The sequence below is a fragment of the Salvelinus sp. IW2-2015 genome, linkage group LG6.2, assembly GCF_002910315.2.
Source record: "Salvelinus sp. IW2-2015 linkage group LG6.2, ASM291031v2, whole genome shotgun sequence".
In the NCBI taxonomy this organism is placed as follows: domain Eukaryota; kingdom Metazoa; phylum Chordata; class Actinopteri; order Salmoniformes; family Salmonidae; genus Salvelinus; species Salvelinus sp. IW2-2015.
This window is the reverse complement of record NC_036846.1, coordinates 22283682-22299215: the sequence shown is the minus strand read 5'-3', so window position 1 is coordinate 22299215 and position 15534 is coordinate 22283682. Positions and strand designations below refer to the sequence as shown.

General features: G+C 43.9%; 1 protein-coding gene across 1 annotated transcript in view; it reads right to left on the bottom strand.

The window, feature by feature from the left end:
• Positions 1-10690: 10690 nt before the first annotated feature.
• sh3tc2 (SH3 domain and tetratricopeptide repeats 2) overlaps positions 10691-15534 on the bottom strand; it is a 29379-nt gene continuing 24535 nt past the window's right edge. Inside the window, 4 exon segments of the mRNA XM_070444164.1 lie at positions 10691-11290; positions 11469-11619; positions 12125-12280; positions 14562-14684. Of these exon segments, the coding sequence (XP_070300265.1) occupies positions 11028-11290; positions 11469-11619; positions 12125-12280; positions 14562-14684 (693 nt within the window). The 3' untranslated portion in view covers positions 10691-11027.

The window sequence follows — 15534 nt, the reverse complement described above, 5'->3', positions numbered from 1 at the left end:
GGCAACAGTCCTGCTAGTTATATTTAACAGATGGAGCAAACAGTCCTGCAGTTAAATTTCAACTCTGTTTACCCTTCGTGTTCGGACAAACTCTCCGCAGCATTGCTGACAAGGTAAAGCAATCTAAATGAGAGGCAAAGAATAATTGTCATGCTCTCAGTAAACAACAACTAATAGTGGTGCCGTAGATAGGACACAGGACAGAAGAGTGTGAGGGGGATTACACACAGAGGAAGCTATAGAGAGAAAAGAGAGAGCGAGAGAGGGGAGGAGAGTGTGTGTGGTCTACTGCAGCGCACAAACCCTTGGACGGAGCAGGGATATTTCATTAAATAAATATCAGCATGAAACATTGTTAGTGCTTTCTGCTTAGCATCAGCCTCTGCCTAGGGGGCAGTTTAGAGTTTACCTTGCGAAATGGAACACAGATCACGCCAAACTTAAGGAACACCTAAGTGTGTGTGTGTGTGTGTGTGTTGTGTGTGTGTGTGTGTGTGTGTGTGTGTGTGGTGTGTGTGTGGTGTGTGTGTGTGTGTGTGTGTGTGTGTGTGTGGTGTGGTGTGTGTGGTGTGTGTGTGTTGTGTGTGGGTGTGTGTGGTGTTGTGTGTGTGTGTGTGTTGTGTGTCCATCCAGATGCTCAACCCACTTGAACACGTTATGGGAGAGTCTGGAGTGGCGTCTGAGACAGTTGTCTTCTAGTGGAGAATGACTCTCAATAGGAGTTCCAGAAACATGTAGAATCTATGCATGATGCATTGAAGCTGTTCTGGCTCGTGGTGGCCCAACACCCTATTTAAGACAACTTTATGTTGGAGTTTCCTTTATTTTGGAGTTACCTATTTGTGTTGTATTTTAATTTAAATCATCCAGGCCAGTAGTAAAAGCTTGGGTAATGCGCAAATCAGTGTTCCCGTTTCCCAGCAGGGCCAGAGTCCACTGTATTGATTCTGCCTGTTCCATCTGGTTAACATATGGCCCACTGGGACACATTCCAGAAAATATGTAACAATCACTAAGAATCTCCTGGCAGAGAATAGGAATAATAAAAGGCCCCATAATAGACTTAAAGAATTGAATTGAAATTTGATGTTCGGATGTACCGATCCTGTGCAGGTGTTGTTACACGTGTCTGCCACTGCGAGGACGGATCAGCTGTCCGTGCCTGTGCTTCGTCTGTAGCGCTGGTCTTAGGCATCAACACAGTACAACACATTATCTTTGAAAGACAGGGACCTGAAAAAGTTGCGTTTCTTCTTCTTTTTTTTGGACAACAATGCTAGGGGAATGCACTGCACCAGCTTCCATAAAGCAGTGCCTTTCAAACTAGGGATCTCATGTCTAATTGGAGGAAGACAGTAATTTTGCTCATAGATTATGCATACTATGAACTACACATTGACCCATCCAGCGCCAAAGCGGGAAGGTTACATAATATACTTCTAGTGACAAAGTATCGGGAGCGTGTCGATTTAGTAACATGGCGTTGTACACCTTCTGTAAAAAAAGTTCCAGCTAAGTAGTGGGATGGTGAGGCCTATACTCTCTGTGGTGCGTGTGTGTGTGTGTGTGTGGTAGGTGTGTGTGTGTGTGTGTGTGTGTTGTGTGTGTGTGTGTGTGTGTGTGTTGTGTGTGTGGTGTGTGTGGTGTTGTGTGTGTGTGTGTGTTGTGTGTGTGTGTGTGTGTGTGGTGTGTTGTGTCCGTGCGTGCATGCGTGACAACTCTCCATCTCTATCTGCCGGTATTCTTTTCCTTTGCTTGGTTTTCCTTATTAGTGATGTCGCGGGCAGAGCTGGACGGTCGTCAGCGGCATGGGACACACCTGGTTGATGGGTGGGCGTGCGGTCACTCGTATGTGTCCCGGGATTAAATTTACACCTCTTCCCCATTCATTGAGAGAACTCTTCCATGCAGAAACACACTGTTACATTTGGTGTGGCAGTTTTTTGTGGCCGTTTTGTTTGTTGCTTTGGCATACTTTTCAACCACCCTCCATTATCACATTTAAATCACGCCAACCCACCCACTTAACACTGCTGATTACCAAACTACACACACCCATGTTACTTGGTATTTTAACGGTTCTTCAGTTAATAAAATATATTTCTGTTATTTCCTTATCTCCACAATGGGTCTCTCCCCTTTCTTGTACGGACTTCGAGCCGGTTCGTGACACAGTGTGTTGAGTGTAAAGTAGAGAAAGAGTACGGGGGCACCAGTCCTATCACTATCGATACACTAACCACTACAGTTTCCACAAAACTGCAGCCACTTCTGCTGTTTCCACTCCACAAACCCACTGCTTACACAGTCAGCCCAAAACAACAACAACCCAGGAAAAAAAAGAGAGTGATGAGAGAGGGTAGAGAAAAAAGGAGCGAGAGAAGATAGGGGTGGGCAGAGAGAGAGGTGGAGAGAGGACAGAGAGAGAGGGGGGGGGGAGAAGGACAAGAGAGAGGGGTGAGAGAAGGAAGACAGAGAGAGAGAGAAAGAAAGAGAGAGAGAGACGAAAGGAAGAGAAGGGGGGAGAGAAGGAAGAGAAGGAAGACAGAGAGAGAGAGAGAGAGAGAGAGAGAGAGAGGAGAGAGAAAGAAAAACGCAGAGGGGGGAGAGAAGGACAGACAGAGAGAGAGAGAGAGAAGAAGGAAAAGAGAGACGGGGAGAAAGGAAACTATGGGAGGTGAAGAAGGACCAGACCAGAGAAGAGAGAGAGAGAGAGAGAGAGAGAGAGAGTGAGAGAAGATGAAACTGCCACTGATGTCCAGCACACATCACCGACATACTGTTTAGATGCTGTTGTTCGGAGTTGGCAGATATCAACAACATTGAGTGTGTGTGAAATCTGTTATTTTCACTGAAACAAAAAAAGCCCACTCCTCATGCGCCACGCGTCTCCTCACGTCTCCTAAAACAGGGAGTACTGCAGGCTCAAAGGAACTGTTTACTAAACATTGATGACACAAGGCAGCAGTCCAAAAGTTCTACGATAGAAAAGAGAGAGGTCACATACAGTATCATAACTCCTGTTCCTTTAGTGTATCTGGGTTTCTTTGTCCTGGTATCACCTCATGTAAAGCACCCGCACGCACGCACATGATTGGGGATGTTTCCACAAAACAAACAATCTAGTTGATATGGGGATGACAATGTAGTAAAAGACATGAAGTCAGTCAGAACAATGTTTAATGAACAAACGTCTCCCCTGAGAACACTACAAAAGGGAAAACAATTCCAAACTTAATTTGGAGCTGTATCAAACTTGTAGGCCTACGGGGAAGAGAGTCTGCCTCCGGGGAAGAGAGTCTGCCTCCAGGAAAGAGAGTCTGCCTCCGGGGAAGAGAGGCTGCCTCCGGGGAAGAGAGTCTGCCTCCGGGGAAGAGAGGCTGCCTCCGGGGAAGAGAGTCTGCCTCCGGGGAAGAGAGTCTGCCTCCGGGGAAGAGAGTCTGCCTCCGGGGAAGAGAGTCTGCCTCCGGGGAAGAGAGGCTGCCTCCGGGGAAGAGAGGCTGCCCCCGGGGAGGAGAGGCTGCATCCCAAATGGCACCCTATTCCCTATATAGTGCACTCGTTTTGCCCAGGTTAGCACACTTTATAGGGAATTGGGTTCCATTTGGGAGGCAGTCAGCTCTGCATGACAGTCATGTATGCAAACAATGTTTGGCGTGTCGTATAGTCTCCAGTCAAGTCTGTTGAATGCAGATTAACACAACAACACGCAAATGTGTGTGTGAGAGAGAGACAGAAACAGAGACAGAGGAAGAGAGAGAGAGAGAGATAGAGAGAGAAAGAAAGGAGAGAGAGAGAGAGACAAAAGCAGAGACAGAGAGAGAGAAACAGAGAGAGACAGAACAGACAGAGAGAGAGAGAGACAGAAAGAGAGAGAGAAAGAGAGAGAGAGAGAGAGACAGAGAGAGCGAGAGAGACAGACAGAGAGAGAGAGAAAGACATAAATAGAGAGAGAGAGAGAGAGACAGATAGAAAGAGAGAGAGAGCGACAGAGAGAGCGAGAGACAGATAGAAAGAGAGAGAGAGCGACAGAGAGAGCGAGAGAGACCAAAACAGACCCAAGAGCTGAGCCCAGAAACGAGCCCTCTCAGTCAGCTGGTGTTGGACCTAACCAACCAAGCTGACACCAGCACTGCTTCAAAAGAAAGAATTCCAATAAACAAAATCATGAACCAATCAAAGGACTCATATTTACAACATTGGAAAAACGAAACAAAATCCCAAAGCCGACTAAATTGCTATCTGACCCTAAACAGAGAATATGAATTGGCTGAATATCTCTACTCTGTCAGAGATWYGAAGCAGAGACAGATCCTTACCAAGTACAGGCTGAGTGACCACCGATTGGSAATAGAAACCGGCAGACATAAAAAGACATGGCTACCCAAAGAGGAGCGTGTATGTGGTCACTGCACGACAGGGGAGGTAGAAACAGAGATGCACTTTCTCCTTTATTGTGATAAATATTCCTCACCAAGAGATTCATTATTCACAGAAATGACTACATTTATTCCAAATTTACTCTTAAACCTCAGAGGAAAACTAAAAATACTCATGGGCGAAGGAGCAATGGCTCCTCTTGCAGCCAAATATGTTATTTGCTGCCATAGCCTGAGGGAACTGAATAATAACATCTGCATAGTAAGCAGTAACTTACTTATTATGACTTTATTGTTATTACTGTTATTGTTTTAGTTTATTATTATTGTTGTTTATCATTCCAAATAGTAATGGTTATGGGTGGTAATGGTATGATAGCAGTTTAATGATGTGGTGGTGGTAGTGGTGCATTACACCATACATTTACATTCGTATTGACTGTTACCATTTTATTGTTACTATTTTTATATTTAATTTTGGTATTATTATTTACTTCCATTCTATATTATTATTTGTCATTGTTTTAATTGTATTACAATGTATATTGTATACTTGTTGCTTTGGCAATATTGACACATGTTTTTCATGCCAATAAAGCAGCTTGAATTTGAATTTGAATTTGAGAGAGAGATAGAGAGATAGAGAGATAGAGAGTGAGAAGACAGACAGACAGAGAGAGAGAGAGACAGACAGACAGACAGAGAGAGAGAGAGAGAGAGACAGAGAGAGAGCGAGACAGACAGACAGACAGACAGAGACGAGAGAGAGAGAGAGAGAGAGGAGAGAGAGAGAGAGAGAGAGAGAGAGAGAGAGAGAGAGGAGACGAGAGAGAGAGAGAGAGAGAGAGAGAGAGAGAGAGAGAGAAGAGAGAGGAAGGAGAGAGAGAGAGAGAGAGAGAGAGAGAGAGGAAGAGAGAAGTGAAAGTGAAGTAATATTCTCTCCAAATATGCTAACATAGTTTCTCAGCAATCGACAATGATATAAAGTACTGATACTGACTCAATAGTATATATTTCTTCATTACAAACATGCACAGTCTTCACTACCAAAGCTCAGACAGTACCTTTAGGTCTCAGCCAGCAAAACTCTCTCACTTTCTTTTCTATGTGATATCTCTGCAATAGAACACACCTGCCTCTGGATGGATGTGAGTGTTGATATGGAAATACCATCCAGCAGAAGTAGAACAGATGGACTTGGTTATGACCATGTGATCATGTGGTCAACCTGAAACCAGAATGTGACCAAGAGGACTGTTTCCAACTCAGTCTGGGTCACTGCCAGACCTGTTCAGAGAATAATAAACTTCTCCATCTCTGCTCTCCCTCCCTCCTCTTCCGTTCCATTTATGATCCATATTTATCTTCCCTATCTTTCCCCCTGCCCGCCCCCTCTCTCTTTTTCCCCAGAACCTGTTGCCAAAAGAGAGGGGATGGAACCAGGACTTGATGTACAGTACACATTAGCATACTGCCATCGGGTGGCCAAACAATAGATTACACACTGGCTTAGTGAGTTCAAGCAGCACAACAATGATCTCTACTGGTTAAAATACAACACAATGTGTACATTTGATACTGACTGTGTAGACTCTACTACGGGCTTTTAACGCTTAATTATTTCTCAAAGTCATGAAGAAATAAATGAAGAACAATTCATGTGACGATACGCACTGGAGAGCACAAACTCCTTTCCTCTCCACTCATTTGAAGCCAAACTCAGACTGCAAATGTTTGCTAATGTTTGTTCATGTTGTAGCGTTTCAAGCACATCCCTACTGCCTGGCATGTCCCATTTGTATATTCAAAATCACACGGGATTAGAAATGTTACCATTCCAACAATTGTAAACAATATTGAGAACCATATCACGAGGTGATCTCTCTGTAAACCATCAATATGCGCAAAGATCACACGCACAGCTGATCTCAATGCCAACCACTATTGGCCACTATGGCCTTTTCTCATACGAACAAAAGTCCGTCCTCCGCTCTCTCTCCTCCGGCTTCTCTCCTCCATCTTCTCTCCTCTGTGAACCGGAAACCAATTAGTGGTCAAGGAGAATATCAGTTTGTTTCTAGGAAAACGGAAGACGGTCCTCCTTTCCTCGATAGCCTCCCATTTGCGAGGAAGTACAAGTGTATCCCACCTGATGCCACTTTCAACACAACTGGGAACTCGGAAAGAAACGCGCTCCGACTTGGCAAAATCATTTTGAATTGTTATCCAACTCGGAAACTCTGGCATCTTTCTAGAGCTCCGACTATCTGACCTGAAAGTCACTGACTTCCTGATTTGACCTTGTTTTGTCAAAATTCCCAGTTGTCTTGAAAGGACCATTAGTTCTTCACAGAAAAGTGTTAAAATCTGCAAAAACTGATTCAAAGGAGCTATTTTCTTCTCAAAGTCAAAAAACATGCAGACATGTATAAAAGATATGTGACTTATCCTTTTATTTATAACATGTTTTGCACAACTACTTACATTAGTAGCACTTTATACATTTATTCTGGGATTCCATCCTGTAAACAGTGGTGTGAAGTATTTCAGTAAAAATACTTTAAAGTACTACTTAAGTATATAACGACACAGTGCGAGACCCAGATGCAGACACAGGAGGCAGATGGTTAGAGTCTCTGATATGTATTAAAATACAAGGGGCAGGCAATAAGCAGGTGGAGGAAAGGCACCTGTACTGAACTATACTACTGTAGTGAACTGAACTATACTGTTCTCTACTCTACTGAACTATATTGTACTGTACTATACTGTACTCACGTTTCTTACAATTCATTGGGTCTATATTCTCACAATAAATAATTTGGTTTAATTACCAGCCTTGTTATTTTCAATGGTCCTGATAGGTCGATATTTCATTGGTGCCTTGAGAAGAGAAGACCCAGCTGCCTGTTATCGAACTCGTTTGACACGGTAACAACAGGAGATCAACTGATCTGCTGGTCTTTTCCATTTTGGTAGCTAGCAGGTATGTTTTAACACACTGGTGCATGTCATCTCCAGTCAGTACTACTCTAAGACATAGAGTACTAACCTACAGCTGGCCTTAAGTCTGCCTGTTGGTTACAATTCACCCATTGGTTTTTAGGGTTTAAAGTTACAAATGATCACTGACTGCTTCCACCACTGTGGATTGTTTGTGGAATTATCAGAGCAACACTATCAAGCAGATGTGCCTGCCCAGTAATTGGAATGTTCCATTGAAAAAACGGGGGGTATTTTCCTAATGTCTTAAATCACTTAATGTTTCTGATATGTTGAAGTGTATTATGTATTGGCCAGTGGTATACTAACTATTTGTTCTGTATACATCTGGACCTTCTCCAAACGAGCTTCAATGCCATACAACACTCCTTTCGTGGCCTCCAACTGCTCTTAAGTGCTAGTAAAACTAAATGCATGCTCTTCAACCGATCACTGCCCGCATCCGCCCGCCCAACTAGCATCACTACTCTGGACGGTTCTGACTTAGAATATCTGGATAACTACAAATACCTAGGTGTCTGGTTAGACTGTAAACTCTCCTTCCAGACTCACATTAAGCATCTCCAATCCTAAATTAAATCTAGAATCGGCTTCCTATTTCACAACAAAGCCTCCTTCACTCATGCTGCCAAAAATACCCTCGTAAAACTGACCATCCTACCGATCCTTGACTTCGGCGATGTAATTTACAAAATAGCCTCCAACACTCTACTCAGCAAATTGGATGCAGTCTATCACAGTGCCATCCGTTTTGTCAGCAAAGCCCCATATACTACTTACCACTGCTACCTGTATGCTCTCGTGTGCTGGCCCTCGCTACATATTCGTCACCAAACCCACTGGCTCCAGATCATCTATAGTCTTTGCTAGGTAAAGCCCCACCTTATCTCAGCTCACTGGTCACCATAGCAACACCCACCCGTAGCATGCGCTCCAGCAGGTATATTTCACAGGTCATCCCCAAAGCCAACACTTCCTTTGGCTGCCTTTCCTTCCAGTTCTCTGCTGCCAATGACTGGAACGAATTGCAAAAATCACTGAAGCTGGAGTCTTATTTCTCCCTATCTAACTTTAAGCATCAGCTGTCAGAGCAGCTTACCGATCACTGTACCTGTACACAGCCCATCTGTAAATAGCACACCCAACTACCTCTTCCCCATATTGTTATTACATTTTTTGCTATTTTGCACCCCAGTATCTCTACTTGCACATCATCATCTGTACATCTATCACTCCAGTGTTAATGCTAAATTGTAATTATTTTGCCACTATGGCCTATTTATTGCCTTACCTCCCTAATCTCACTACATTTGCACACACTGTACATACATTTTTATATTGTGTTATTGACTGTGCGTTTATTTATCCTATGTGTAACTCTGTGTTTGTCACACTGCTTTGCTTTATCTTGGGCAGGTCACAGATGTAATTGAGAACTGGTCTACCTGGTTAAATAAAGGTGAAATAAAAATTTATAAAATGTTGAAATATTGACTAAATGATCTGTTTGTTATTTAGAAACTCTAACCTAAGTTTAAACTGTATGTTAGGGTTGGTTGACAAATCCTTACAACTGAATAACACCAAAACAAACACAACGATCTAGTCATACATAACTTTAATTCAGTTATAAAAACGACATATTTACAAAGCTTTATAAACCTCTGTAATATACAGAGTATGTAAACTATCGAAAACTTACTCTTCATAATTACACACAGACAATATTAATGAGAAAAAACACTGTCCTTGCTAGACATAGTAAAGATGGCCGACATCTTTGTCTGTCTAAATAACTGTAGGAGTGATGCTATCTTCATGGAGAGTATCTGTGAGGGTGTGAACAGCTCTATCATCATCCTGGTTAGTCTGCGACGGAACGATGTCTGTCTGTCTTTATAGCGTTACTGTCTGAACAATCGACATCAGTGTCTGTACCTGTGTCTGTAGGGCTGTCTCCATGGGTTACCTCTGTGTCTGCCTTGGAGAGGATCTGTGTCTGTGTGACTGCTGTCTGTAGGGCTGTCTTTGTAGGGTGTGTCTGTATCTGTGTCTGTGGTCGTTGAGTCGCTATGTTTGATGTGTCTGTTGGCATAGTCTCTGTGGTGTTAGGGTCACAAGGTATTCTGTCTGTACTGTCAGTTTCCTCTGTTATTGTAGTGTCTACAAATACACTGCTTGTTGTTGTACAGTCATTGTGTGTGTGTTCAACGTCTGCTTGACAAGGGCTTGTGTCTGTACTGTCAGTGTCTTGGTCTGTTGATAGAGTCACCACATCCAGTCTCAGTCTCTATTGCTCTCTTTTCTGTGACTCTATGCTGTCTCTCTGTGTTTCTATTCTCTATAGTGTTGGGGTGTACTGTCTCTCTCTCTCCCCTCTCCATGTCTCTCAGTCCTGTGTGTTGCCCCTCTGTCTCTCCCCTCTCCATGTCTCCCAAACCGTCCATGTCCCATAGCCCAGCAGGCTCCAACCTCAGGCTCTATGCACTGTCCATGGCAATAGCCTCTTTGTGGATAGTATCTGCAGACTAAACTACATCTAGTCTCTGGCTAGATCTCCTTCATGTCTGTGTTTCTCGTCTCCAGGTCTGTATCACATGTCTCTCCTCCCCTCTCCTCCGTCTCTCCTCCCCTCTCCTCCGTCTCTCCTCCCCTCCCCTCCGTCTCTCCTCCCCTCTCCTCCGTCTCTCCTCCCTCTCCTTTCTCCTCTTCCTCCCTCCCCTCCCATCTCTCCTCCCCTCCCTCCCTCTCTCGTCCCCTCTCCCCTCCGTCACTGCTCCCCTCCCATCCGCTCTCCCAGCCCAGAGAGTTCCCTCCTCAGGCTCTGTGCCCTGTCCCTTGTAAGCCTGGCAGAGCAGTGGGCTTGGCATGTGGTGGCATGGATCTCTGCCAGCTTCATGTAGACCACAGAACAGTGCCTGTGGGTTGGCACGGTCCTCCAGGCTGCAGCCTGAGCAAGCTGAAAGTGGCCCATCGAGTCATCAGTCCTGGGGAGAGGAAGGTAGGGGGTGGAGGAGAGGAAGAGAAGGAAGCAGGGGAAGATAAAAAGGTGGGGGATGAGCAGAGGAGGGCAGGGGAGATGAGGAGAGGAGGGCAGGGGGAGATGAGAGAGAGAGGGCAGGGGGAGAAATGAGGAGAGGAGGGAGGGGGGAATTGGAGAGAGGAGGGCGGTGGAGAGGAGGAGAGAGGCAGCGGGGGAGGAAGATGTGGAGGAGAGGAGGAGGTGAGGGGGAGAATGGGGGGGAGGAAGAGAGAGAGGAAAGGAGGCAAGGGGTAGATGGAGAGATGGGGGGGAGAGGAGGAGGACAGAGGTGTTGGGAATAATTGGCCTTTTAGTTAATGTATTCATTAATAGTGTAAAAGGGTTTGTTACTATTTCTAACTAGGCATGTCTGTTAAGAACAGATTCTTATTTACATTGACGGCCAACCCCAGCCAAACCCTAACGACGCTGGGCCAATTGTGCGCCGCCCTATGAGACTCCCAATCACGACCGGTTGTGATACGGCCTGGAATTGAACCTGGGTCTGTACTGACAACTCTAGCACTGAGATGCAGTGCCTTAGACCGCTGCACCACTCAGGAGTCCCTGTCTCTCTCTCGCTCACATACTGAAGTGCTATTAAACTGGAAAGCCTATACAGGTTAATGAACTACCCGATAGTAAAGAAAATCAGCAGTACTTCTGCCCTCCAGAGCCGGAGCCTTTACCTTTAGTTTGTGCAGCGTCAGGTCCCCCAGTCTGCAGTAGAGCTTGGTGTAGTATCTAGCCTCCAGGGGGTGCTGCAGTACAGCAGGGCTGAGAGACAGAGACTTGAGGTAGTAGTTCTCTGTCATCTCATACTGCTTCAGATTGTAGTACACTGTAGCCAGACGGTGGTACGCTGCACGCTCCTTCACACACACACCTGGAGGACAATAACATAGCAGGATGGTTATCTACACCAATGGAATGAATAGATTCAAACCAAGATTGGCAGTCCTGGTTAGAGGAAGCAGACCAGTAGCAGGAAGCCGAAGGGTTTCTGCTTCAAATCCCGGTCCAGGTCATAAAAGTGGAAATTCTGTCCCTCCCTCCTACAGTACCTGTTTTGGTGCTGATCTGTACAGCCAGAATGGCGTACTGTAGAGCCTCTTCATGTTCTTCCTGGGTCATCAGTAGTTCAGTCAGTTTACTCAGCAGTCTGAACTCTGAGTCGACGTCACGGATACTCCGAGCAAAAGGGAGACTGCCGTCCTAAAACAAGAGCAGAGAACCACTGGTGTTATAATCTGTTGCTTTTAACAGGCTCAGGCCAGGGTATAAAGACAAGCCTGTTATAATGTGTTGCTTTTAACAGGCTCAGGCCAGGGTATAAAGACAAGCCTGTTATAATGTGCTGCTTTTAACAGGCTCAGGCCACGGTATAAAGACAAGCCTGTTGTAATGTGTTGCTTTTAACAGGCTCAGGCCAYGGTATAAAGACAAGCCTGTTATAATCTGTTGCTTTTAACAGGCTCAGGCCAGGGTATAAAGCCTGTTATAAATGTGTGTAAAATGGCACACTAGTCCAATTAAAATCTTAAGTGTCACTCATTTTCCAATTGAATTGAAACTATTATACAGCAAGTAACTTTGAAATACATGTTACCAATAAGTCATAACAATCTGTAATCTCATGGAGGAGATGGACCCTCCAAAACCTAATTTCCTCCTCTGGTGATCAATACAGTTCAATTCAATAACATCCCCTCATCCACACCCTGTAGAAGGGCAGTGATGCCAGTCTGTTCCTGTGGCCTTTGAAGAAGATATCTCCTGCCTCCTCGTAGATACTCATGGCGAAGCGAGGGTCATTCATCCTCAGGGCTGTCTTCACCGCTGCCTGCAAGTCAATCAGAATCAATCCATAATCAATACATCACCATATTGATCTCGTATGGTATTTACATTTTGGAAAATGCCAAAGTACCAGTACTATAACATCTGGACATATAATTCATTAAACCTTGTTGTTTGGCATTTGGATCATGCAACGCTGGATGTTGTAAACAAGGTTTATAGAGAGACAGAGATTGTGACATCATATAATAATGAGATTGTGACATCATATGATAATGATATTGTGACATCATATGATAATGAGATTGTGACATCATATGATAATGAGATTGTGACATCATATGATAAAACGTTCTATGAAGATGCTGTGATCCAGCGTGATTGTAGGTCAGGTATGGGGAGAAGATGGTTATCAGTGTGGTTGTTGACTGATAAGAGTCCATCGTGTTCATGCTCATGCAGACACACATAGAGACACTCATTTACGTCCCTCTTTCTCTCCTCTTCTATCTTTCACTCTCCTCTTCCCTCTTTCTCTCCTCTTCTATCTTTCACTCTCCTCTTTGCCGTCTCTACTTCTTAGGAAGGCCACCAAAAATTCTGGGATTTCTATACCCAACTATAACACTTTCCGTCAAGATAGAACTGCCAAAGGGGGAGGAGTTGCAATCTACTGCAGAGATAGCCTGCAAAGTTCTGTCATACTTTCCAGGTCTATGCCCAAACAGTTCGAACTTCTAATTTTAAAAATTAATCTCTCCAGAAATAAGTCTCTCACTGTTGCCGCCTGCTACCGTCCCCCCTCAGCTCCCAGCTGTGCCCTGGACACCATCTGTGAATTGATCGCTCCCCATCTAGCTTCAGAGTTTGTTCTGTTAGGTGACCTAAACTGGGATATGCTTAACACCCCGGCAGTCCTACAATCCAAGCTTGATGCCCTCAATCTCACACAAATCATCAAGGAACCCACCAGGTANTAGTGACGGAGTAAAAAACTGATGGAGTTAGAAAAGTGCTCTCTTTTGCTGACGTGGTTAGCTAATAGATTTACATATTTTGTCTTCCCTGTAAAACATTTTAAAAATCGGACATGTTGGCTTGATTCACAAGATGTCTACCTTTCATATGCTGTATTGGACTTGTTAATGTGTGAAAGTGAAATATTTAAAAAAAAATTGATTTTGAATTTCGCGCCATGCACTTGAAATGGCAGTTGTCATAGGTGTACCTGTGTGGGGATTGCAGCCCAAACAGGTTAAAAAATATCTAAAGTTGTATTACAAAAGTAGTTTGAAATGTTTTGGCAAAGTTTGCAGGTAACGTTAGAGATATTTTGTAGTCACGTTTTACAATTTGGAACCAGTGTTTTTCTGGATCAAACGCGCCAAATAAATTGACATTTTGGATATATATCGACGGAATTATTTGAACAAAAGGACCATTTGTGATGTTTATGGGACATATTGGAGTGCCAACAACAGAAGCTCGTCAAAGGTAAGGCATGAATTATATTTTTATTTCTGCGTTTTGTGTCGCGCCTGCAGGGTTGAAATATGCTTCTCTCTCTTTGTTTACTATGGTGCTATCCTCAGATAATAGCATCGTTTGCTTTCGCCAAAAAGCCTATTTGATTTCTGACATGTTGGCTGGATTCACAACCAGTGTAGCTTTAATTTGGTGTGTGATTTAATGAAAGTTTGATTTTTATAGTAATTTATTTGAATTTGGCGCTCTGCATTTTCTCTGGCTTTTGGCCAAGTGAGACAGTAGTGTCCCGCCTAAACTGAGATTTTTGGATATAAATATGAACTTTACCGAACAAAACATACATGTATTGTGTAACATGAAGTCCTATGAGTGTCACCTGATGAAGATCATCAAAGGTTAGTGATTAATTTTATTTCTGCTTTTTGTTACTCCTCTCTTTGGCTGGAAAAATGGCTGTGTTTTTCTGTGACTAGGTGCTGACCTAACATAATCGTTTGGTGTGCTTTCGTCGTAAAACATTTTTGAAATCGGACACTGTGGCTGGATTTACAACAAGTGTATCTTTAAAATGGTGTGAAATACTTGTATGTTTGAGGAATTTAAATTATGGGATTTGTGTTGTTTTGAATTTGGCGCCCTGCAGTTTCACTGGCTGTTGACGAGGTGAGACGCTACAGTCCCACGTACCCTAGAGAGGTTAATAATGTGTGTACATTTCCAATTGAACTGAAACTATTATACAGAAAGTAACTTTGAAATAAATGTTATCAATAAGTCAGAACAATCTGCAATCTCACGGAATAGATGGACACTCCAAACCCTAACTTCCTTCTCTGGTGACCAATAAAGTTTATTCAATTCAATGATACCCTGTAGAAGGGCAGTGATGCCAGTCTGTTCCTGTTGCCTTTGAAGAAGACGTCTCCTGCCTCCTCGTAGATACTCATGGCGAAGCGTGGGTCGTTCATCCTCAGGGCTGTCTTCACTGCCGCCTGCCAATCAATCAGAATCGATTCATAATCAATACATCACCGTGTTGATCCAATGCTGTGAGGGAGCGTCTCGTATGGTCAAAGTAGCAGGACTAGAATATGGGACCTATAATTCATTAAACTCTTACCTTGTTGTTCGGCATTTGGGTCGTACAATGCAGGATGTTAGAAACAAGGTTTGTAGAGAGACAGATTGTGACATCATATGATAAAATATGCTATGATGATTTGGTCCAGTGTGATTATAGGTCAGGTGTGGGGAGTAGATGGTTATCACTGTGGTTGTTGACTGATAAAAGTCCATCATGTTTATGCAGGCACACATAGGGACACTAATCTACTTCCCTTTGCCTGCTCTTCTTGTCCTCCCTCCCTCCCCTTCTCCCTCAGTGAGGGGTCCTGTCAGCAAATTCCTCTTTGTGGATGAGGTAGTAGATGTCCCCTCTCTCTCTCGAGATAATGATAATGTTACCTGTAGAGACTGTAGTTACCTGTAAGAGACTGTAGTTACCTGTAGGGACTGTAGTTACCTGTAGGGACTGTAGTTACTGTAGAGACTGTAGTTACCTGTAGGGACTGTAGTTACTGTAGAGACTGTAGTTACCTGTAGGGACTGGTAGTTACCTGGTAGAGACTGTAGTTACCTTGGACTGTAGGGGACTGTAGTACCTGTAGAGACTGTAGTTACCTGTACTGTAGACTGTAGTTACCTGTAGGGACTGTAGTTACCTGTCATAGAGACTGTAGTTACCTGTAGAGAACTGTAGTGACCTGTAGAGACTGTATACCTGATAGACTGTAGTTACCTGTAGGGACTGTAGTTACCAAAGATAGTGTTACAGAAGAGACT